This window comes from Labrus mixtus, chromosome 13 (genome assembly GCF_963584025.1).
Source record: "Labrus mixtus chromosome 13, fLabMix1.1, whole genome shotgun sequence".
NCBI lineage: Eukaryota > Metazoa > Chordata > Actinopteri > Labriformes > Labridae > Labrus > Labrus mixtus.
The window spans coordinates 9,714,890-9,736,875 of NC_083624.1; the positions used below are offsets into that span (position 1 = coordinate 9,714,890).

General features: G+C 43.5%; 3 protein-coding genes across 22 annotated transcripts in view; 2 read left to right on the plus strand and 1 right to left on the minus strand.

Annotated features, from left to right (window-relative positions):
* The window catches only part of caska (calcium/calmodulin-dependent serine protein kinase a), a 117,480-nt gene that overhangs the window by 41,192 nt on the left and 54,302 nt on the right, over positions 1–21,986 (minus strand). For all 19 annotated transcript variants that reach the window (XM_061053635.1, XM_061053620.1, XM_061053617.1 and 16 more), the window contains exons 4-8: positions 21,902–21,979; positions 21,698–21,770; positions 2,934–3,036; positions 2,628–2,803; positions 1,220–1,342 (exon numbers count right to left, since the gene is read on the minus strand). In XM_061053635.1, coding sequence (XP_060909618.1) covers positions 1,220–1,342; positions 2,628–2,803; positions 2,934–3,036; positions 21,698–21,770; positions 21,902–21,979 — 553 coding nt within the window. The remainder of the gene's footprint in view (positions 1–1,219; positions 1,343–2,627; positions 2,804–2,933; positions 3,037–21,697; positions 21,771–21,901; positions 21,980–21,986) is intronic.
* LOC132986921 (probable G-protein coupled receptor 34) lies at positions 4,151–7,846 on the plus strand. The gene is made up of 3 exons (XM_061053636.1): positions 4,151–4,439; positions 4,803–5,388; positions 6,164–7,846. Exons 1-3 carry the CDS (start codon positions 4,433–4,435, stop codon positions 6,741–6,743), a joined length of 1,173 nt encoding a protein of 390 aa, XP_060909619.1. The 5' UTR covers positions 4,151–4,432; the 3' UTR covers positions 6,744–7,846.
* On the plus strand, positions 9,107–13,475 carry LOC132986909 (probable G-protein coupled receptor 82). Of its 2 annotated transcripts, none has more exons than XM_061053606.1 (4): positions 9,107–9,269; positions 10,520–11,361; positions 11,494–11,625; positions 12,906–13,475. In XM_061053606.1, the coding sequence occupies exons 1-4, from the start codon at positions 9,245–9,247 to the stop codon at positions 13,083–13,085; spliced, it is 1,179 nt and encodes a 392-aa protein (XP_060909589.1). In that variant the 5' UTR covers positions 9,107–9,244; the 3' UTR covers positions 13,086–13,475. The 2 variants fall into 2 exon arrangements, with proteins under 2 accessions (XP_060909589.1, XP_060909590.1); XM_061053607.1 differs by lacking the exon at positions 9,107–9,269 and adding an exon at positions 10,122–10,355 and having other exon boundaries at positions 10,487–11,361.

Genomic DNA, 21,986 nt, shown 5'->3' on the forward strand with positions numbered 1-21,986 from the left:
CAAACACACGTCAGGGTTCGGCACTCGGACTAAAAAGCGATGGCGATGTGTCACTCAGCCGCCAGAGGAGCCGCTCGTCTCTCCGTTGAATTGTCAAATATTCATCTTTAAGCGTCGCTCCATCACTGTCCACAGGAGACGACACAAGAAACGCTTCTGCTGACAATGTGTGACATCAGTAACACCTCTGTGCAGCTGCTCACTGTCACCGTTTCCTTTGTGAAGAGATGTGGTACGGAGTGACTGATGGCTACGTGATGCAGCCGGCTGCGTGGTTTTAAGTTTCAGCATTTTTCTCAGACAGAAAAAAGTTTCTCAAAACTTTGTGTTCATGCTTTAAGAACAGCCTCCAAAGAACAGCAGTGAATACATTTTTACTGTTGGATTTTTGTTTGTTGTGTTGCCGACTGTCAAGAGACCAACAGCAGTTCCTCAAGTGTCCACTAGGGGCTGTCTCCTGCAGTGAGTCAGTCCCCATAAGCCCCGTTTCCCCCTAGCGGTCAGGTTCAGCTCGGTATGGTACGGTACCCATTTATTGGCATTTCCACCGTCAAAAGTTGGGAATAGTACCAATAGTTCCTACTTTTTTGGTACCCTTCGGTTGGGGTGCAAAGGGTACTGATCAGACCCTAAAGGGTCCATTTGTTTACTGTGTCCCATTGTTCTTCTTCTTCGTTGATCTTAATTAATAGTGGGCTACACTGTGTTGGGCTGCTATGATGTCACAATATTTCATAGCTGACGCGGCTATCTCCATCTGGCTCAAACTCCACTTTCCAAATAAGGGTACGGTTAGCTGTGGAAAAGCAAGCAAGATTCTTGTTTACTGTACCGAACTGAACCAAACTGTACTGAACCAAACCGGACTGCTTGGTGGAAACAGGGCTATAGAGCCCCCTGATAAAATGTACAACTTTACAGCAGAAATAAACATGTTTACAGCCTCGTACAAAATCTGTTTATGGTCTCTACAGCTAATTTCTCTCTTCATGAGATCTGTTTATGTTATATTAAGGATTAAAGTGATGAGTGACAGGAAAAAGCTGAATTTGCAGAATATTCCCAGATGATGGAAGTCAAGAAACCAATCAGTGACATCACAGTCATTGTGGCCGTTACTGACACAGTCTATGTCAACATGTTAATAACCTCTGGAGTCAGATTTACCTGCAAACACAAAGTATGAGGATGAATGAATAATGTGTATTTGATGTGTTACCTTGAGCCAGGGGTGGTTCAGAGCCTCGTACACAGTGATCCTCTCAGCAGGGTCTAACATCAGCATGCGTCTCACCAGGTCCTTAGCGCTCTCTGAGATGTGGCCCCACTGACGTGGATTCATCTACACACACAAAAACATTCCAGACCTCACTTTGACGCACCGGGTTTTTGTCTTGTTTGAGTGGTTCTGCAGCCAAAACAAATTCACACATTTCTTGTCGTCCATAGTAACCTGGTCTCTGTGCTGATTGGTCTGATCTCAGATAAGCATCGTTTTAACTCAATAGAAAAAAGGGGTTCATTTCTATAACCTGTACTTAAAAAACGAATGACAACTGCTTCATGATTGGACCAGACAGAGACAACAATGAGAGAACGATTTTCACAAAGCCAAAATGTCTCTGTCTCCGAGTGATACTTCTTTCTGTTCAAATTTTGTCACAGACTGACGACTGAGCGTATGGTCTACCAAGGAAAGCCTGCGGCCTCTTGAGTCGAGTTTACATCACAAAGCCGTCATTAGCATGAGAGCAACTGAAAGCAGAACTAATCACTCAGACTCGCGCTTTAAACACTCTTGTGTTTTTTTTCAGTGCCTGATTGCGTTGCTAAGAAGGGGAACAAAGCAGAGGTCCAAAATCACACCTGCAGTTTTGTAGCTTCCAAGAGCAGGAAGGAAATCTTGAAGAGTATCACTTTTAGCCAATATAGAAACCAACACGCACTTTTTACCCTTTAGTTTGACAGTGGAATTCACTCTATTGCAGAAACGTAAAGGCCAGTCTGAGATGTATTCTCCTCCTGGGTTTGTATTAAAGTTTCAGCCTTTACATTACTTTTCGATGCCACATGTTTTTAGAGCGGCAGTAGCTAAGTCTGTAAGGACCTGGGTTGGGAACAGGAAGGTTGCTAGAACAAGTTTGGGACCAAATCTGGAAGTTGGTCTGGTTGCTGGAGAGATGCCAGTTCACTTCCCGAGAACTGCTGAGGTGTCATGCTCAAAAGGTTTGCTCTAGGCTGGGGTTGGAGTCCATGGGTGGAGATACCAGGGGAGGGGGGGGGGTATTTTTTTTTACCAGAATCCCACTGTGACATCACAAGGAGAGCATATTTGAAACGGAACATTTTTCTCTGTGTTGTAAGACTTAAGCAGACCACAAACAAAGGACTGGATGGGTTTATTTCACATTTTGTGGGTCAGAGGACACTCAGGTTACCCACATATATGTTCAAAAACACTGTAGAAGTGGATTTTTCAGAATATGTCTCCTTTAATAGACAATGTGTACTCTACATAAATATCTATTTAAAGTGCGGCATGTTCCTTTAAGCGGGGACTCTTGTGTTTTAATGACTGTTTGAAAACTCTCAGGCAGGAGTGCAGGGCGTCTGAAGGATCTCCTCACCTTGTACTTTCCTTTGCAGATGGCCTCAAACAGACGCTCCTTGGTGCCGTAGAAAGGCAGACACCCCGAGATGAGGATGAAGAGGATGACTCCGCAGCCCCAAACGTCCACGGGTTTGCCGTACGGCTCCCTCTTCACCACCTCCGGTGCCATGAAGTGGGGGGTCCCTACCCGTCCTGCAGGTACAAACACAGACTATTGATGTCTTTATTTTTTATTCATCTCTACTTTTATGCCTCTAAACAGGAAGATCTTTTCAGTAGGGCTTAACGCAGTGAATCTCAAAGTGTCATGTGTCAGTTTTACCTCCTGCCACCAGTCCCGACTCTCCGAGCTGGATGGCGACTCCGAACCCCCCCAGCTTGACAGGAGCCGAGTTTTCCTTGGACGCCAGCAGCACACAGTGAGGCTGAGAACCAGAGGAGACAGACTTGTCATTTTAATGTTGGGTTTTCTTGTTAACTAAAGAGCGACACCCTCCTATAAATAAATAACGAGAATCCCATGTGCACAGTAAGACACACCCAAATCCCCGAACCAACACCCAGCACGACCACAAACACAAAACCACATCAGTGTAGGAGGATCACAGGAAAACATGTGATATATGTTTGAGAATTTAACACTTGTATTTCAAGACTACTGTCAGTTTCTCGAGCAGAACATCAGTTTCTTTAGGAAATATTGAATCTCTATCTACAGGTTTTCTACATAGAAATGTTGAAGGGGGGACGGGGGACGGGGGACGGGGGACGGGGGGGGACGGGGGACGGGGGGTCTGGATTTACAGTAATGAGCAACTTGTGTGTAAGTGTCTTGCCTAAGAACACATCGGACATGTTCCTGCCGGAGCTGAGGATCGAACCCTCGACCTTCTGGTTGAGAGACGACCGACTCTACCAACTGAGCCATACGGAAAAACGTCCCTTTCCATTATTTTTGTGCATTGAGACAGTTTGCAGGAGTTTATTGGATTCATTCCTCTCCTACTCACCTGTCTTATAAAAAAAAAACATGTTTTTTTAAAGCTTTGGCACTTACTGATACTTTCGATCATTACAATAACCAATGAAACCACGTGGTATTGAGATTTTAACAACCGGAATCGTACAATTTGATATACAAAAACCCAACAAAATACATCTACTCTGGTAAAACGAGTCTTAAAGTGAACCCATTGTTGACTTTAAAGTGCAGGAATGATTCCCATGATTCTTTGTCTACGAGTTAAAAAGAGTCTACATCAGCTCTCGTCTCATGGGAGGCAGTTTAAACTCTGTGAGGGTTTTTTATGTATTTATTCTGAGAGCACACGATTGTATTCTAGGAGCCTTTCTTCTGTCACAGAAGGCTTCACTCTGCAGACAGCTCCACATTATAATCAGAGCCCAGAGTGGAAATAAGACTGTGTACATACAAGCTCTGCCTGCTCTGTGATCGCACCGCTTCCCCTCCTGTGTGTAATCAGAAGCTCTGACACTAAGCCCTGCCTTTTCTCTCTGATTTTCTGTGGAATGTCAGCGGTACTCTGTCTACTTTCAGTGTCGCAGCAGGGGAGGGCACGCTGCACTCAGAGAGGAAACAAAAGACAGAAGCAGACCTCTGCGCAGCTTTATTTATATATTGGGTCACTGAAAGACAGAGCTGCAGAGAGTCGGATACATGCATTAGAAGATGCAGCAAAGTTTGGATACTTTTCTCTGCGTGTTACACTCTAGGGAATATACCGCAGGAGGGGAATAAAAGAACAGCAAAAACCACAATTGAGCAACTTTTTTGAGAAAAGCAAACATTGTGGTTTTTCAATGACTCGTGAGTACTCTATCGTGCTTTTAGAACAAAACTTTCACTTGTAAAACCGGCTGTAAGGTAAAAGCTGAATGCTATGAGTAAAGTATTCACTTAAAAAAAACAACTTGCAGTGAGTGAACTCACTGAGCATAATCCTATGGCTGGGTATTTCATGAAAACCAGTGAAATCACGAGTTCTGCAAATGCATGTATTTTAAACGGTTTCCTGTTGATGTTAGAATAAACTGGTTTTATGGGTGATTAATTAATGGCCAAATCCATGCAGTTGGATTACAGGTATCAGAAAAAAACAAAACCTGCTCATGTAAAGCCAAAAGCTTCCCAAACAGATCCAAATGATTTCCCCTTATTTTCCATCTGCAGGGCTGAGGATCACAGAACCCACTATGGCAAAAAACACCTCGACATCGCCATCCACGACCACCTCCCAGTCTCCGAACAGCTCCCTTTTTCTCAGCGAGATGAACTTGCCGACCCAACCAACGTGTGTGGATTACGACGCTCTTCAGAGCCCATTGGCAGTGCTGTACTCTATAATCTTCATCCTGGGACTCGTTGGGAACCTCGTGGCTCTGTGGGTTTTCTTCTGTGTTCACTCGAAGAAGAACTCTGTGCGGGTGTTTCTCATTAACGTGGCGTTCGCAGACCTGCTCCTAGTGGTTTGTCTGCCCTTCAGGATCCTCTACCACAGCAGGGGGAATGTGTGGAGCCTGGACCCCACCCTGTGTAAAGTGGTGGGAAACCTCTTCTACATGAACATGTATATCAGCATCACACTGCTCGGTCTGATCAGTGTGGATAGATACCTGAAGATCCATCGAGGAGCTGGGGTGCAGCACAGGCTGCGGTCCACCAGGTGGAGCTCTATTATCTGTGCGGTCCTTTGGATCATGGCCTCCGCTTTGACTCTGACAGTCCTGATGTCAAAGAATCACTTGCAACATGAAAGGTTGGTGACGTATAAACTCTGTTGTTGATAGTGTTTGATATTAAATATGAGATTCCTCAAGGAAGCATTCTTGGACCACTTATGTTTTCATTATAGGTGCTAGCTCTTAAAAATATTATAATATATACCCATTTCAATTGGCTCAGGTTCAAACCTTTCAAATTGTAAACAAATCCATAGAGAGAATGAACAACAGAGAACATTGTTTCTAATATCTAGCTTAAAAGAACATCAAAAAATCTAGACATGGTGGCTGCACACTTTTTCATCAATCAAATGTGAGACTTTTTTCAGACCCACACAAAGAAAAATGTATCCAGAAATTTGAAACTGTCGTCCTGTGAGCTTCTGCAAGACAGTGGTTTTAAATGTTCACTCCTTTATCAAAGTGGTTTGAGCAGTTTTTATGAAGCATTCAACTTGTTATGATGGGGAAGATCCCTGCAGATAATTCAGCTCCCTTAAAAACACCTTGTGACAGATGAACACTGACAACAAGTCGAGCTTTAAATGTATTAAAGACATCTGAGGCTTTTGTTAATATTTGTTATTATGTTTGATCACTTAAGCCATTTCATTCATAATCAGGATACCCTTCAAACTGGCAGAGTTATTTCATTGTGTACCCTTATTGATGTTGACAATAAGAACAAAACATCTTGATGAAGTTTCTTCCGAAGGCCTATCTTAATCAGACTTTTCATATATCGATTGTGTATTAACTGCACCTTGTGAGATTTATTTTGAGCTGATCGAACATATTTGTCGTTTCCAGATGTTTCCACTACAAGACGCTCCTTAAAACGAAGTGGAAAGCGTACATCAACATCGCCCTGCTGGCCTTCTTCTGGCTCATCTTCGTCTCGCTCGTCATGTCTTATGGAAAAATCGCTCTCAAACTCCTGAGAACTTCGCAGGACAAACCGGACCTGCCAAACGCTCAGCACTATGCCCGATCTGCCAGGAAATCCTTCTTCATCCTCTTCCTCTTCACCGTCTGCTTCGTCCCCTATCACATGGTCCGAGTGTTTTACATCAGAACACAGATCACAGACACTTCCTGTTTCTGGAGGGGCGTGGCCGATAAAGCCAACGAGGTGGCTTTGTTGTTTTCTGCTCTGAACAGCTGCCTGGACCCTGTCATGTACTTCCTGTTGTCCTCCTCAGTGAGGAAGGAGGTGCTGCGTTTGGTGAGCAGTGTGTTTCGAGTGAGAGATGTTTCTGGAGTGAGCGGGAGCAGCTCGACAGCCGACATGGACGGTAAGAGGACCGACAGAGGACAGACAAACCGCTGCTTAGTCAGCAGCGGTTGGAAGGAGAAGGAGGTGACTGAAACCAGCCTCGCAGGGCTTTGAAGAGACTTTGAGACAATTAACCTCCATCTTTGTACGTTACCATGACGCCAAGCAAAACGCAGACAACGGAGCAGCAACAAGAAGAGCGAACGAAAAACATTACAATACTTAACGATACATCTGCAGATACCTACAAGCATGCATCTATATAAAAAACTTTTTACAGAACATATAAGAAAAATAAAGCGTAAGTTGATTTAGAAATGGTGTCATTAGAACATTTGTCCTGCAGAGTGTGCACTTAAACTGGTTGACAATGGATAATAATGTTAAATATTCTTTAATAAAGTGATTTGTTTAAGCATGCAGCCTTCTCAGTGACCTTTGCACATTCCTACATGTGAACAATCCACAAAGGTGGTCAAAAATGTGCAATACTTTTTTGATACTAAAATATCAAACAGCACGCACATCTGAAAAGTTGAGTACTGAATGCAGGACAAAAAAACATCCAAAGACAGAGAAAGACAATCTGATGAAGGGCGAGGACCCGAAACGTGGTGATTATTCTTGTTAGAATTTAATTGGAACGACTTCTCCATATTTTTTTGATACCACAAGTTGTTTTTGAAGCTCTTATTGGGTAGGACAGCTGAAGGGTGAAAGTAAATGTTTGGATGGCATGCAGCAAAGGGCTGTGGTCGGATATGAACCCACAGCTGCTGTGACGAGGACTATCTCCATGGGGCGTGACATAACCACCAGGCAACCAGCGCTACAAACTACAGCAGAGGTCAAATACCTCCAAGAAAAATGACATCTTTTTCATAAGACAGGTGCAGAAGAGAGGAGTGAATCCATCAAATAACTGCAGGAAAACTCTTGCACGGCATCTAAATTGCACAAATAATTTGCAATGTTTCGGTACTTGTACAATTCACACAGTTCCCAGTAAGTATATATTTATAGCATCCCATTAATCCAGCCATATATACCTAATAATTCACTTTTTTTAGTCTACATCTATAAATTATGTAATTACTTGTACATAGCACAGATTCTTGCACTTTCTGCTTATTTGCACTTCTGGTGAGATGCCAAACCTCATTTCGTTACTCTATACTTGTATATGTGTAATGACAATAAAGTTGAATCTCATCTCATCTCAAGTGTTTTTTTTTTTTAGTCCACTCCTAGGTTACATGCATGTTTTTTTTTTCTTTTGTATCAGAGTATGTTCACAGTGTTGCATTTCTACTTCTCTGCAGTAAAGCGTCTGAATGTCTTCTCCAGGACTAACACACTCCCCTCTCTTTGCCTTACAGCTAGAAGTAGAACAGCAGCGCCCCCCGAAGGCAGAATAAATACAGAAACAAGTAGATAAAGTAGATATGTTGTTTTCACTTCTTTGGAGAAAAGCAGGGCACACAGAGGTTTTTGGCTGTGACACAAAAAGAGTTTAAATGATGATGTATTATCAGACGTCATTCCCTGAACCTGCTCTGTCTTTGTGCATACTGCAGAGTGTTTTTAACGGGTTTTATTTGGCTGCAGAGTCACCTTAAACCACATTATTTCACAAACATGGCGGATTCTTTTTTTTTCTCATTTCTTTTTGCCAAAGTCTGTTGTCTGTTGTAAATAGATTTGAGCTTGTATATTTATTTTCTAGTCTTCTAGCTACTCAAAGCACTTTTACACCGCAGGTTACACCTACACATTCACACACTGATGGTAGAGGCTGCTGTGAAAAGTGACCATCAGAAGTACGGTAACTAATAATATTCATTTGCCGCCGACGAAGCAGCGGGAGCAATTCAGAGACACATTGGACATGTTGCTGCAGGAGCTGGGGATCGAACCCTTGACCTTCCGGATGAGAGACGAGGACTCACAGTCAAGCCACAGCCGCTGTGAATTTTTATTTTATCAATCATCAATCAATCAAGCTTTAATTACAGAGCACCTTTCACACAAATCAAGTGCAATTCAAAGTGCTGCACAGCGACTGAAAAACAAGAAGAGTGCAAGTGTCGCAGCCTGGACTTTCTGATATGAAGTCTGTGTGTCAGTGAGAATACTCCTGATAACATAAAGATCAAATATAATAGAATTTAAAAAGATGAGAAGAGGCTTTCTGAGTAGAATTAAAGGTTGAAGCTCATAATTAGGGGTTGGGGGTGAGGAGTACAAAAAGAATTCAAGACTCTACTTGCATAATTTCCAAAAAAAAAAAGTGTTGCTGCAACATACAGCTGTGAGCAAGCAGCAAAGTTCATGCAAGACTTTAAACATAAAAATAAACATGCATGCTGTAAGTGCAGCACCACAACGTCTATACTTGCTTTCTTATAAGCCACACGTACGCTGTCAGAGTTGATAAAGTGGAAATATATACAGTAGAACAAGTCGTCACACAACCACAGAGCAGTTCTGAGGTGACTACCATCAACCTTTAGTTTAAGAGTAAGCAGGAAGAGGGACCGCTACTTCCTGAGTCCGCTCTTAGTTTCTGCTCATCTTTAAGTTGACTGAGTTTTTGTTCTTGGTGATGTCTTTGAATGATCGTCAGAGCTCCTGTCAGTGGTATGTAGAATAATGAATCTATCATCATTTTTTAACACCAACCCTCGTTTGTAAAGCTGTACTGTTAGTTATGTTGTTGTTTTTATCACTCCTGAAATAAATGACCGTTTCATTAACTTAAGAAATGTACTTAGATTAACAGCAGGTGTTCAAAAACAATTCTCTTTATCCTTTCACTGCCGTAGTTAATGTAGTAATCATATCTTTATTCACACAGCACATTTAAAAACACAGCTTCTTAAAGTGCTTTGACATATGGGTAAAATAATATGAAATAGTTTCCTAGAGGACAGAAAATTAAAAAAAACTTCCTGAAATGAATCATTCTGAATCTGCCATGAAATCAAACATTTGATCATTTTAGAGGATATTTGGGGATGAATCTTTCCTAAATTTTCAGTTGCTCTTCAAAGTAAACCGGTTTAACAGATAAATCATTAAAGGAGCAATCTGTAAGATATCTAGTGAAATAATCATAACATGACTTTACACTGCTTGGTTCTTTAGTGGAATATTTGTTTGGTTGTTTTATTAGTGGGACAATTGTTTGGTAGGTTGTTTGGTTTGGTAAATGGTAAATGGACTTGAGCTTGTATATTTATTTTCTATTCTACTCAAAGCGCTTTTTACACCGCAGGTCCCACCTACACATTCACACCCTGATGGTAGACGTTGCTAATCCCATTCATACACATGCATGCGGCGACGACAAAGCAGCGGGAGCAATTTGGGGTTAAGTATCTTGCACAAGGACATATCAGACATTTTGGTGCAGGAGCTGGGGATCGAACCCCCGACTTTCCAGCTGAGAGACGGCCGACTCTAACTGAGCCACAGCTGCCCCAGCCACCCCATTGTCCTTTGATTGGTTGGTTGTTTGCTTGGTTGGTTGTTTAGCTAGAGGATTCTTTGGTTGGTTGTTTATTTATCTGGACTTTTATTTGTTAGCTGGTTGGTTGGTTGTTTAGTTAGATGTTTATTTGGTTTGTTGTTTCATTAGTGTGACAGTTGTTTGGTTAGCTGGATGGTTGGTAGTTTGCAGCCTTGGTTGGTTGGTTTGTTGCTTTATTGTTGGGTATTAACACAGTAAGGCAGAAGAAGAAAAAGGAGAAAACAAAGAAATGTATAGAGATTATCATTGGCAACGAAAGACACCTGCAGCACTTTGACTTTTTACATGTTTTCAGTTTCTCTTCCAGTGAGATTTTTAACAGCAGGTTTGCTTCTCTGTCTCTTTTATGTTCCTACAGATCAAATGGCTCTCACATTTAACTCTTCGTCACCTGATAACACTTCCTCCTCCTCTGTCCTCTCCCTCTGCCCCACTGCCATAACGCTCTTCATCCTCCCCTCCACCTACGCACTCCTCTTCCTCACCGCTCTCCCGGGAAACGCTCTCTCTCTCTGGGTGTTCCAGCGGTGCATCACCTCCATCTCCCCCACCCACGTTTATCTGTCCCACCTGAGCGTCTCCAACCTCATGTCCTCCCTCACCATGCCCTTCCTCGCGGCGTACTACGCCTGGGGCTCCGCCTGGCCTGTGAGCGGTGCCCTGTGTCAGCTCGTCCTGCACGTCGTCACGCCAAACTACTTCATCAACATGTACGTCGGCCTCATCATCCTCACTTTGGTCGCCCTCAACCGCTTCGCCTCGCTCATCAAGCACACACATGCCTCCCGACCGAGCACCTGCACCACCCTGCTGCCTAACCGATTCTTCGCCTGCCTCACTAGGACCGCCTTCGCCCACCGGGTGTGCGTGGCCATGTGGGTAGTGGCGGTCGGGGGCATTGTTCCGGGGACAGTTTACTACTCTATGAAGGAGACTGCAGCCGGCGGGGAAGTCGACGCAGAGAAAGGAGCAGGAAGTGGAGGAGAGGGAGTTTGTTACAGCCCGGCGGTGGAGCTCGGGGGCGCTCTCTCCGCTGTCTTAAATGCCCCTCTGATCCTCCTGTTCTTTGTGTTCTACCTGCTGGTCCTGCTGTGCTACATGACGGTGCTGAGACACATCAGACGCTCCCGACGCAGCTCCAACATCCCCACCTCCCACAGCCAGCTGGGACGGGTGCTCCGAAACATTGTGGTCATCCAGGTGGATATGAGATATACGTAACTGTTTTTGAATGACCATGTTCTGTCCACTTCAAAGTGTGTCTCTTGAAAACAGAAATGTCCATATGACATTTGTCTCTTAATAATAACATTTTAAACCGGCTTCTCCCAGGTGGTTCTTTCAGTTTGCCTGCTGCCGTATCACATCCTCAAACCTGTCTTCGTCTACCTGGCTCATGATCAACCTATGCTGGCATTTTCAACTCGACCCGACACCTGCCATCCACTCTCCACCATCATCGAGGTGACCAAATAGCCTATCACCTTAAGTAGGAATTCAAGTACTTTACAATGGGGTCACTATCTCGAATGGCTCACCGGTAAAAAAGGTACAAAGGTTTTTCTTTAAAGTAGATTTTGTCATCCTGCAGCAGTGAAACAGGCTGTGATGTCTGCAACATAATGGATCAAAGTGTGTCCACTAAAAGTTGGTGGTTTTGTCACTAACCAGCTCAGATTGAGCTTCTGTGTGTGTGACATTACAGAACGGATCCCTACAGAGAGAGACCTTTATGTTTAAGAGGAAGGTTTTTTTTTTTTTTAACCACAAACACCTGTGACATCACTCTCTACAAACACACCGGAACATGAGAGCTTCCTGTCTGCTGCTACTTTGGTTTGTTAATTAAATTAGTTTTATTACGTGACAGCATGTTGGTTAATTTAGGATCCAACACACTGTGACCATAGACTGTAAATATTTATGGACAGAGCCTCAGTGATGGCACCCATCTGTTACGGCAGGCTCACTTTACTTTAATAATTGTTTTGAATGTTTGTCTATCATGGGCAGAGTTATGTAACTTTTTGGACTTTATCTATAGACTGTAAATATTAATGGATGAAGCCTGAGTGACGTCAGCCATCTGTTCCTGCAGGGGGCGCTGGAGGCTCATCGGCAGCAGCCACCATGCTGTAAATCCTGCCTCAGCCTAACTTTCAGTCAACCTAACGACCGACTGAGAGCTGGAGCTGAGGCGGGTTTTAAGCCTCCTGACAAACAGCTACACCGCCTGTCAATCATGTCATCCACGCACCGTATTGTGAATAACTTTTTGAATGGGTGCGTGTGTGACATCCTGTGCTTCTGCAGCCAGCCTCTAGTGGACACTCGATGAACTGCAGGATTTTGCACTTCTGCATCGGCTTCACTTTTTCCACCACTGGAGGTCGCAGCTTTTTGTGTATCACACAATAACACAAACTGCTAACAGATCAAGGTAGAGGTAGAGCAGCGACTCCTAAATAAGAGGTGAAATATTGTTTTTGCCAATAGAGTCTGGTGTGATTGTGGAGAGCGATGTCGCGGCTGTTTAAGAAATCATCACAGGTTATTACAGCCTGTTTCTGCAGAAGTAACTCCACAACTTTCTGTAGATCATCTGTACCTCAAATATGTTAATTAGGGCCCAAGTTTAAAAAAAATACAGAGATAACTCTTTTAATCCAAGAGGATATTATTCCTTCACACTTCACTGAATCATTGAGTGTAACATCAACATGTTCTGTCTCCTTTCCCTCCAGCTGAAGAGCTTCTTCATACTTCTGGCTGAACTGAGAGGAGCCACTGACCCGCTGATGTACTTCCTGTTGGACAATATGTTCCGAAGTCAAACCCTGAGACTTTTTAGGTGCAACAAGTCCGACTCTGGAAGCAGACACGCGCACTGTTCAGTTACGGGGAGTGTCAGTCAGAACACTTGAGAGCAGAGCGGGAGGGAAATGTGGAAGGCATTGGACGGTGGATTCAAGTCGTGACGGTGTTTTGTAGCGTGTACATTTTAAGAGACCTCGGATGTTTTAGAGGTCCTGGTAGTCTTGTTGTTGGGAGGCATCGTCTTAAAACGGCCCAAGCAGCCCCACAGTGATTTTATCAGGGACTTTTGTTGCACCACACGCTTCTCTTTCTACAAATCAAAAACATTTAAAAACGCTCTCCTCTGTGGGGAGAAACACAATGCCATTTTGTCTTTTTCAAGTAGACATGGAAATGTTAGTCGAGCAGCCGTTGTGTGCAACAGCAGGCTATAAATATTTGATATGTGTGTCATAAAGCTTGTTCAGTAATTGTGTGTGAATTATAGATGAAGGAAACACAGTGTGATTGTGTGTGTGTGTATGTGTGCACAAGGTGTGTGTGTGTGTGTGTGTGAGGCTGTTTGGGGAGTTTCTGGAGAAGACAACGCTCTGTGAAGTGTGGCCCCTGCAGGTGTGTGTCCTCCTGCGGGGCCCGCGCTTCTCAGACTGAAGCAGACAGCTCAGAGAATCAAACACTCTGTAATGTGTGCGCACACACACACACACACACACACACACCTTGTGCGCACACACACACACACACACACACACACACACACACACACACAAACACAAAAAGACACGCCAGAGGAAAGAGAAAGGTGTAGGAGAGGAGAGGATAAAGTGCTGAGGCTTTGTTTGAGTCTGAAACAAACTGCAGCACGAGGAATAAAATAACAAGAAATATCATCTAACCTTCATCCTAAAACAAAGATTTGGTGTCACAGGAGGCGGGACGCAAACTCAGAGATATACATAGAAATAAAAACAAAAATCCTGGCATCGAATCGTAGGGTAAGTCCTGATACCACACGGCACGATAAGACAAGGTACATAGCCCATGATGACGGTGATACCACCATACAGCGATTCTGTGTTTCATATTCTGTCAGACAATCCTATAATAACGCATCAAGATATTTGACTCACTGCGGCCTGTTGCAGCAGCTGTGTGTAAGTTGTGTCTTCCGTTCTGGGGAAAAGTCCACACTAAACCCGACGTGTAAATTGGTTTTTTTTAAGCTTAAATTGTGTCAGTGTTTGGTTGCCATGGAGACGTAAGCTTCATCTTAACTAGTAGAGCGTAACATCCAAAATAACCAAAATATTGTTGCAGATATGACGTTTTAACTCGATGTGACCAATCAGGGGGCAGCGTTGAACAGACGAGCGGCTGAAAATAACTCACTCACGTTCATCCACACACACAAACTGAAATGTTTATAAAGTAAAACAAAGCATTATGGTGAAGTGATAACTAAAGCTTACAGCCTTCATCTACAGCTGGTGTAAAATAAAAACAGGGGCCTCTGGTGGTGAAATCTTCAACTGCAACATGAGGTCATTTTAACAGTCCTCTGTGATTGGACGGATTCAATTCTCTCCCCTCATGGAAAACTAAAGCAGGAGCAAAAACAGAGTCATCAAACATTTCAGAGGGATGTAATCTATCTGGTAAACCCCTCTGCTCCTCCTCATCCTCCAAGGTATCCCACTTTCCAACACCATCACCATGACAACCGTATTTTACAGATGTCTTTACAGCTACTAGAAACTAGGTGTGAGATTCAAGGTGCAACTTCTGCTTACGTTTGGAACTTTCTCAGCGTGTGAAACACCTTAAATGTTAGCAGAGTGTAAACTCTTTCGGATATTAGAAATTACATCCAAACTACATTTGGTTTTAATTCATGCAGAGCTGGTGCAACCCTGTACTGGCTCTACGTCAGGAGCAGACATGACACCCTTTCTTCTACCCTGAAAACTGTAATCTTCTAGAAAACATTGAATTGCTTTAGTGAAACTACTCCGTCTCTGTTCTCTCACCAGGAGCCGCCGTGCTCATTTGGTGATTCCATTTACTCACAGAACTCTCCACAACTGCTCGTCTTCATCCAGAGTGTTGCCTAAACTTAAACGTGTGCGTGTGTGTGTGTGTGTGTGTGTGTGTGTGTGTGTGTGTGTGTGTGTGTGTGTGTGTGTGTGTGTGTGTGTGCATCATTAGTCTTCGTGCTGCAGGCAGGGTTCTCCTCGGAGACGCATTAGTTCCAGTGGTTGTGTTCTGTTGTTGAAGAGCAAACACACAATGACTGATGAATGTCTGCGTCTGTTGGAGCTAAACGCTCTCAGACGTGAAGGATCATCAGCTCGCGGCTCTCTCAGGAGCGCTCACACAAACACAGAAGTCGGATCAAAAGTTTCCAATAAACTGTTGCGCAGAGTGAGAGGGGGAGTGGTCCTCTTTATCGGTTCATGGCGCGGTCTTTCAGGGACTAAACTTAAACAGGAGAGAAGGACACCAGGCTTTCCTGTTTCAGGAACGATACGTGACAGGTGGGCGAGTTGTAACGGTTCGTTAAAAAAGGCTTAAAACCCGCCTCAGCTCCAGCTCTCAGCCTGTCGTTAGGTTGACCGAAAGTTAGGCTGAGACAGGATTTCTAGCGTGGCGGCTGCTGCCCCCTGCAGGAGCAGATGGCTGACGTCACTCTGGCTTCAAACATTCAGATTTACAGTCTATAGATAGTATATGGTCTACACGTTTTTTCTCATGTTTTTGTTTCATTGTTGCAGCAAGTGAGAAAAAAGCCGTTTTTGTGCAGGAGGCAACATGCAAACTAAGATGAAGATGGGACTTTAAGCTGAACTAAATGTATTAGCTTTAAATGTCTGATCTTCTGTTTATCACACTTCAGTGGCTTTGTAAAACTGTGCTTACACTGAAGTATTTATTTCCTCCAAAAGGCAAAAAAATAACTGAACTATAAGTTAAGATCGGTTACTAGACCGATTTATCTTCACGAGCGTATGAGAGCATGAGTGTGTATGACAATCGCTTTGCTGTGAGGTGCCTCTGTGGAAGGACAGTTTTGGAAAACGTCCCTTAAATGATCTGGAGTTCATGTGTGGCAACTGCAGAGTTCAACTGCAGCACAGAGGGATCGTTTCTCCATCAAAGCGGGACAAATGTGCAGTTTTCAAACCATCAGAACGTGTGTACACGTGCAGATATGTTGGATCTTTAATCGGGATTACCTGGAGACTCATTCGGGTCTCTGCAGTACTGGCCATAAGTCGGCTCACAAACAGAGCTAACAACGGCCCTGTGTGTGTTTCACAAAGAGGTCGGCATGGGCGAGGGTCTTTTTTTTTTTCACCTTGTAAAGACAGCTGACATTCAGGTATACAGCAGGGAGGCGTCTCTATTTCTGTCCTATTCATATGTAAAGTGTGACATTTGCTCTGCAGCCGGGCCGGAGGGAGAGAAAGAGAGGGAGTGATACGACACTCTGCAGGTGACAAACAGGTGTCTGAGGACTGAAGTCTACACGGGGAAGTTCACTTTCTACTTCAATCAGATGTGATGATGCGTCACCGACAAATGTTCAGCATGTGTGGAAATCAACACAACTCAAAACAAAGTGTTACCTGCTGCTGACGCTGCAGTATGTGTTGATGAACTGCATTTATCCTACAAGACTAGAGGTCTAGAGGTCAACATGGGCATTATCTTTGGTCTGAATAACTGAAACGTACAAAACATTTCTATATGTCTCCTGTAGATTTCTTCATCCTGCAGCAGTGAAACAGGCTGTAAAGTCTGCAATAAACTGTAACCCTCGGTGGATCAAAGTGTGTCCAATAAAAGTTGCTTTTGTCACTGCAAAGGTGTCCTTGTTTTCCATCACTGAACTCTAGATGATTCACATTCCTTGTATGTGTAAACCTTCTTAGCAGTAAGAACAATTTACGACTGAGATGATTGAAAATGTGGAGATGCAGGCATTTGATAGTGGCAAAAAGTATCTGTAGCCATTTTCACATACGCACAAATGTGGCGGGTTTGCATTCACTCCTCCAGTTTTTCAGGAGTTTCAGTTTCATTTTCAGAAGTGTGAAACCCCCCTAACCCCTAAATGATCACCTGAAGAAGACTTCTGGTCCAAATGAAGTGATTTTGCGGCAATTGAGCAAGTGTGCGGGCCTCTCTTCTTTCTCTTGCAAGCGTGAAAGCCCAATAAATCTACATGCACAGAAACCCAGAGGAAGAAGCTAAAATTCCAAAAAATAGATTTTTACTTCTTTACTCTGAAAGCTCAAAACTACGATCTGAACACTGTCAGATTCTTAAAATATAAAAATACATTATGTACAGGTTCTCACACACACAAGTTTCACAAGAGTAAAAATAAGTTCCCTCTCTGAGATGACAAAAATAAATGTCACTAGAAAGTAGAAACGCAGATGTTTGTGCAAAGTTTCTGCAGACACTTTCGGTTTTAAAATTCACAGAGGTACAGCCATCTGTCCTCGGTTTACCTGCAGAGGAAAGAGGTACACCTGTTGGTAGGTGAGAAATATGTCTGCACTCCATCATTCATGTCTACATCACAAGTTTTTCTGTGTTTACGGATTCCTCAGGTTGCTCGACACGCCGTCAATCAGGATGTGTTTTTCAGATCAGACAGTCGAAAAACAGAACGCTCGAGCTCAAACACAAACTGAAAACGAAGTTCACCTTCAAAATGTAAACCTGTGCTCCAAGCTGTGCAAGCCAGCCTGCAAGCCTAACAAACTAATTCTGTGCTTCTGCAGCACTGAGAGGCACACACACACACACACACACACACACTCACGCACGCACGCACGCACACACGCACGCTGGTGGAGGTCTGCAGTGAGGTGAGGACGGAGATAAACACGCAGACATCTCGGTGATTTATGGACACGATGATTCAAATGAATTCAGTGACTTTCATGCAGGAGAGAGGAGGCTCACTCCGACTGATCCATATTCACCAAGGACGGCTCTGCTGTTTACACAATGTGTGTGTGTGTGTGTGTGTGTGTGTGTGTGTGTGTGTGTGTGTGTGTGTGTGTGTGTGTGTTACCTTGTAGAGGACATAAATCTCACTCGGTGCTTCTGAAAAAGCTGCAGCAGAGCTCAGAGTCACAGAGTCACAGAGTCACCGTTAAATGGTGACAATAGACATGAACATCATGAGTCAAAGTCAGGCTCACACACACATGCTCGCACGCACGCACGCACGCACACACACAAACACACTTAAAAGACTAATGTTCAGTTTTGTGTCATATATTTATAATCCTGAAGTTTAGTGTCTTTCTCTAATGCTAAAACAATTTGAACCCTTCAAACTGCGAAAGAAATGTTCCTCTTTAGTGTGTTTGCTTATATCACTATTTCTGTATTTCCTTAGCCCAATTCAGACCGCCGTTTCAATATTTTACGTCCCTGTGTCGCCTTCAATGTGATTGTCAAGGAGGCGTGGCACACTGTAACTACTGTCACTTTCAATGTAAGCGAACAACGCGTTTCTCCTGCAGCTTCCTCAGGTCAGCCCGGTCAGACAAGCAAAAATGTTATTTTGCCATTAGCAAGCCTCATTCAGACCGCCGTTTCACCTTCAGTCTGAATGTTGCAGAGGCGTAATGGGAGGGCGAAGTGAACCCCTCTCTGTACCGTCTTCAGAGGTAGACACAGAAGCCTGACAGGCGGCGAGACGGGGCGTGTATGTGGAGCCTCCACAACACCCGAAACGCAATGTGAATCCCCAGATTGGGACAACAATATCGCGCCGCTGCGGAATCAACATGAATGAACACAGACGTGATGATGGCTGAGTTAAGTTTCAGCACTTTGGTGAAAAAATCCGTCTGATAAGGGATCACAAAGTCTAAAGCTTCTGTTTTAATCGTGAAAGACAGAGATAGAAACCTGTATGCACGGCATCTACTTTATATTTTACATATGAAGCAACGCTCACTGCATGAGTCTCTGTTGAAGAAACTAATAAAATGAAGAAATAACAACAGTGATAACATTTCAACACACACACACACACAGACACTGACAGTGAAATCTGTGACAGAAACATCTTCACAGTCACTTTATTAATCGACATTCTGTCACGGAGCTCACTCGATCGAACGCGTCGCCCTCGGGGAGAGAACAGGCTGACATGTTCAGATTTCGGCTCTGACTCTGTAAGAAGTCCTGCTGTCACCGTTTCATTATCTCAGAAGGAGAAAAAAAAAAAAGTTCCAACATTTCAGATTTCCCTCCGTCGATTATCACTGTCAGAGAAACTGATACAACAGAGGCTGCTTTAACTTGAATGTAATGTCTGCGGGAGGGATACAGACGTCATGTGTTGCCTCCTGAGACCGCTCACCCCCTCCCCGTCTGACAGGGGTCGTCTCCCCTTGTCAGGTGCGTGTGTGAACCAGCAGCTCAGGAGGATTTTAGAGGCAGTAATCCTGAAGTTTTCTAGATATTTTCAGGAGTGCATATGTGAAAAGCTAATTTTTTGCTATGTATTATGAGAAACGTGCATAATGGGTAATGTGAGATAGAAAGGAATATGCATGTCTCAACCTGCAGCAGCCAATATGAATCCCGCTACTACAGGAGGTGGGTGATGATTGAATCCTTACATGTTGTTTTAGGATTTGTTGAATCGGTTATATTTGAGGAATATCATACCAAGTCACTTTAATCACTTGTCACTTCCTATCTTGTCATTCTCTGCAAATACTGTCTCAATTCTCAATTCCCCCCAGTTAACTTCATCATTCATTTTGTACTGTATATAGCCCCTGTTTTTATTTTTATTTATCTTATCTATTCTGTTTAATGTGTATTTTTGAGCTTTCTTGTCTGTGCTGCTGTAACGCCCGAGTTTCCCCTCTGGGGATCAATAAAGTACTATCCTATCCTATCCTATCCTAGGAAGTGTTGGATGAATCTGTGTTTGTCTGACCTAGCAGGATTGATATTGGCCAAAGAGCTTGGATGTGTTGTCGAGAGAGACAGAGAAAAGAATGAGAGGAATAATCAGTGCATGTGAGAGAAATGAGACCTTGCTGCAGAGTTATGTGAAACAGACGATTGGCGCACAGAAATCAAGGTCCGTGCTGCAGCAGAAATCAAAGAGAAAGTGTTTTTTATATCCAGGAGAAGAAGAAGAAAAAAAACTGTGTCTGCAGAGAGGAAACTGAATCTCCTGCTGCCCGTCTGAACTCTGCAGCTGGATCTCTCCCACATTCAGACAAAGAGCCAGAGCCTGTGATTCAGCAGGGACTCAGTGAATACAGATAGGACTGTATAGACTGTGATGACTAATACCTGAGAACAATGTGAGGAGGGAGAGATGGTAATCCACATGCTGCAGGAGCTTCATAAAGCTTTGAGATGGTAATAAAAGAGAAATAAAGGCGAGTGGTGCGGATCAGAGCTGTGACCATCGTCATCAAAACATTAAAGTCACAAACAGGGAGGCTGCAGAGGGAACCGGTGCTGCTTGTTTTTATGAGTAGAAAGGAGACGAAAAGAGACGCCAGAAGTCTTATTCTCTCCCCAAACGTCTGGGACGCCCCGATTTATTTCAAACATGTCTGATATTTAGAATTTCACATCTTGACGATTACATCTGGCAGTGGTCGTGTGCGCGAGATGGATGACTGTGTAATAAATATTTGATCAAGTCTTCAAACTCTACCTCAGTTCGGATGAAACCTGAATACAATGTGTGTTATTACATCAGAAAGGAGCCCTGGATCTGTTTGAAGAAGTTGTCTCCTGATTTTTTCGGCGATCAGCAACATGATAGACGATTAGAGGAAGTGACCCCGAGTCCAAACTCTCTCTCCACACACTGTTACTGTAATCATTAACGGGGGAATAAAAGAGAAACCAGCCCACAGCCAGAGCTGAATGATCTGCATGTTAATTGGATATTGGACGATTGTCAAACGCGAGGACGAGGCTATCAGAAATTAACTTGAGGATTTCCTTTGTGCAGCGCCAGAGATGAAACTTTGTGCACAAGCCAAAGTGCTTGTAAGCAAATTTCAGACGTTTTGAAGTACATCAGAGCCGACTGAACTCCTCTTTGTGAAGCCAACATGTGCTGCAGACATTCTAAATACAATATTTAAAAGATTAATGTTGCATTAATCATCCTTTAAAAGGTCACATATTTTCACTTCTTGATGTTCCTCTAACACTAACATGTGTCTCTAGTCTGTCTACAAACCCCCCAATGATGAGAAAAGTCCATCCTCTATGTCTTTTTCCTGCTCCACTTTTCAGAAAATGTGTGCTCAAACAGGCCGTTTGGAGATTTTCCCTTCATGACATCACAAAGGGCGGTAACCCCTCCCCCAGGTGGGTGACACTCCCACAGCTAGGTGTTTGTTCTGCCCTCTGAGTCTGCCTTCTCACCGTAAACAACAGGACATGGAGCGAGAAAGACCGAGCCGCTCAGTTTTCAGGAAACTAAAAATTCAGCACACATCACTTTGTTTTATAGTCAATGAAAAGGTTCTTGAAAGCGGGCTGAGACACAGTCATGAGAGCATGAGTGACAGCTTTGACTCCGGCCTAAATAACTTGTACTTGCCGGGAAAACAGAAGTAAGTTTGTTTACAAAAAAAAACAAAGAGTTTATGAAGGAAAGGCAAAGAGAAAAACTGAGATAACATTGATGTAGAAATACCTTGACATCTCTGTGGATGACGTTGTTGTCATGGCAATAGCGCAGAGCCTCGAGGATCTGTCTCATGTAATGACTAAAGGAAAAAAGAACAAAGAATTGTGTTTATATCATAGAAAGGTTTTTTTTTTATCTTAACAATGGCCGCTAAAGAAGAGAAATTAACCAGAATGAGGGGCGTTAGATTTGAATGCATAAATATCTCACCTGGCCACCGCTTCACTGTAGACGAAACCAGCATCTGCACGCTTCACGATCTCAAAACACAGGTCAGCTCCGTCCATACTGAGAG

What these genes read in the sequence shown, in the direction of transcription:
- LOC132986921 (XM_061053636.1), top strand. An exon ending in AATCACTTGCAACATGAAAG is followed by an intron (nt 5,389 to 6,163) that starts GTTGGTGACGTA and finishes TGTCGTTTCCAG; the next exon opens with ATGTTTCCACTACAAGACGC.
- LOC132986909 (XM_061053606.1), top strand. Translation starts at nt 9,245, where the DNA reads ATGATCGTCAGAGCTCCTGTCAGTG. An exon ending in CGTCAGAGCTCCTGTCAGTG is followed by an intron (nt 9,270 to 10,519) that starts GTATGTAGAATA and finishes ATGTTCCTACAG; the next exon opens with ATCAAATGGCTCTCACATTT. An exon ending in CACTCTCCACCATCATCGAG is followed by an intron (nt 11,626 to 12,905) that starts GTGACCAAATAG and finishes CTTTCCCTCCAG; the next exon opens with CTGAAGAGCTTCTTCATACT.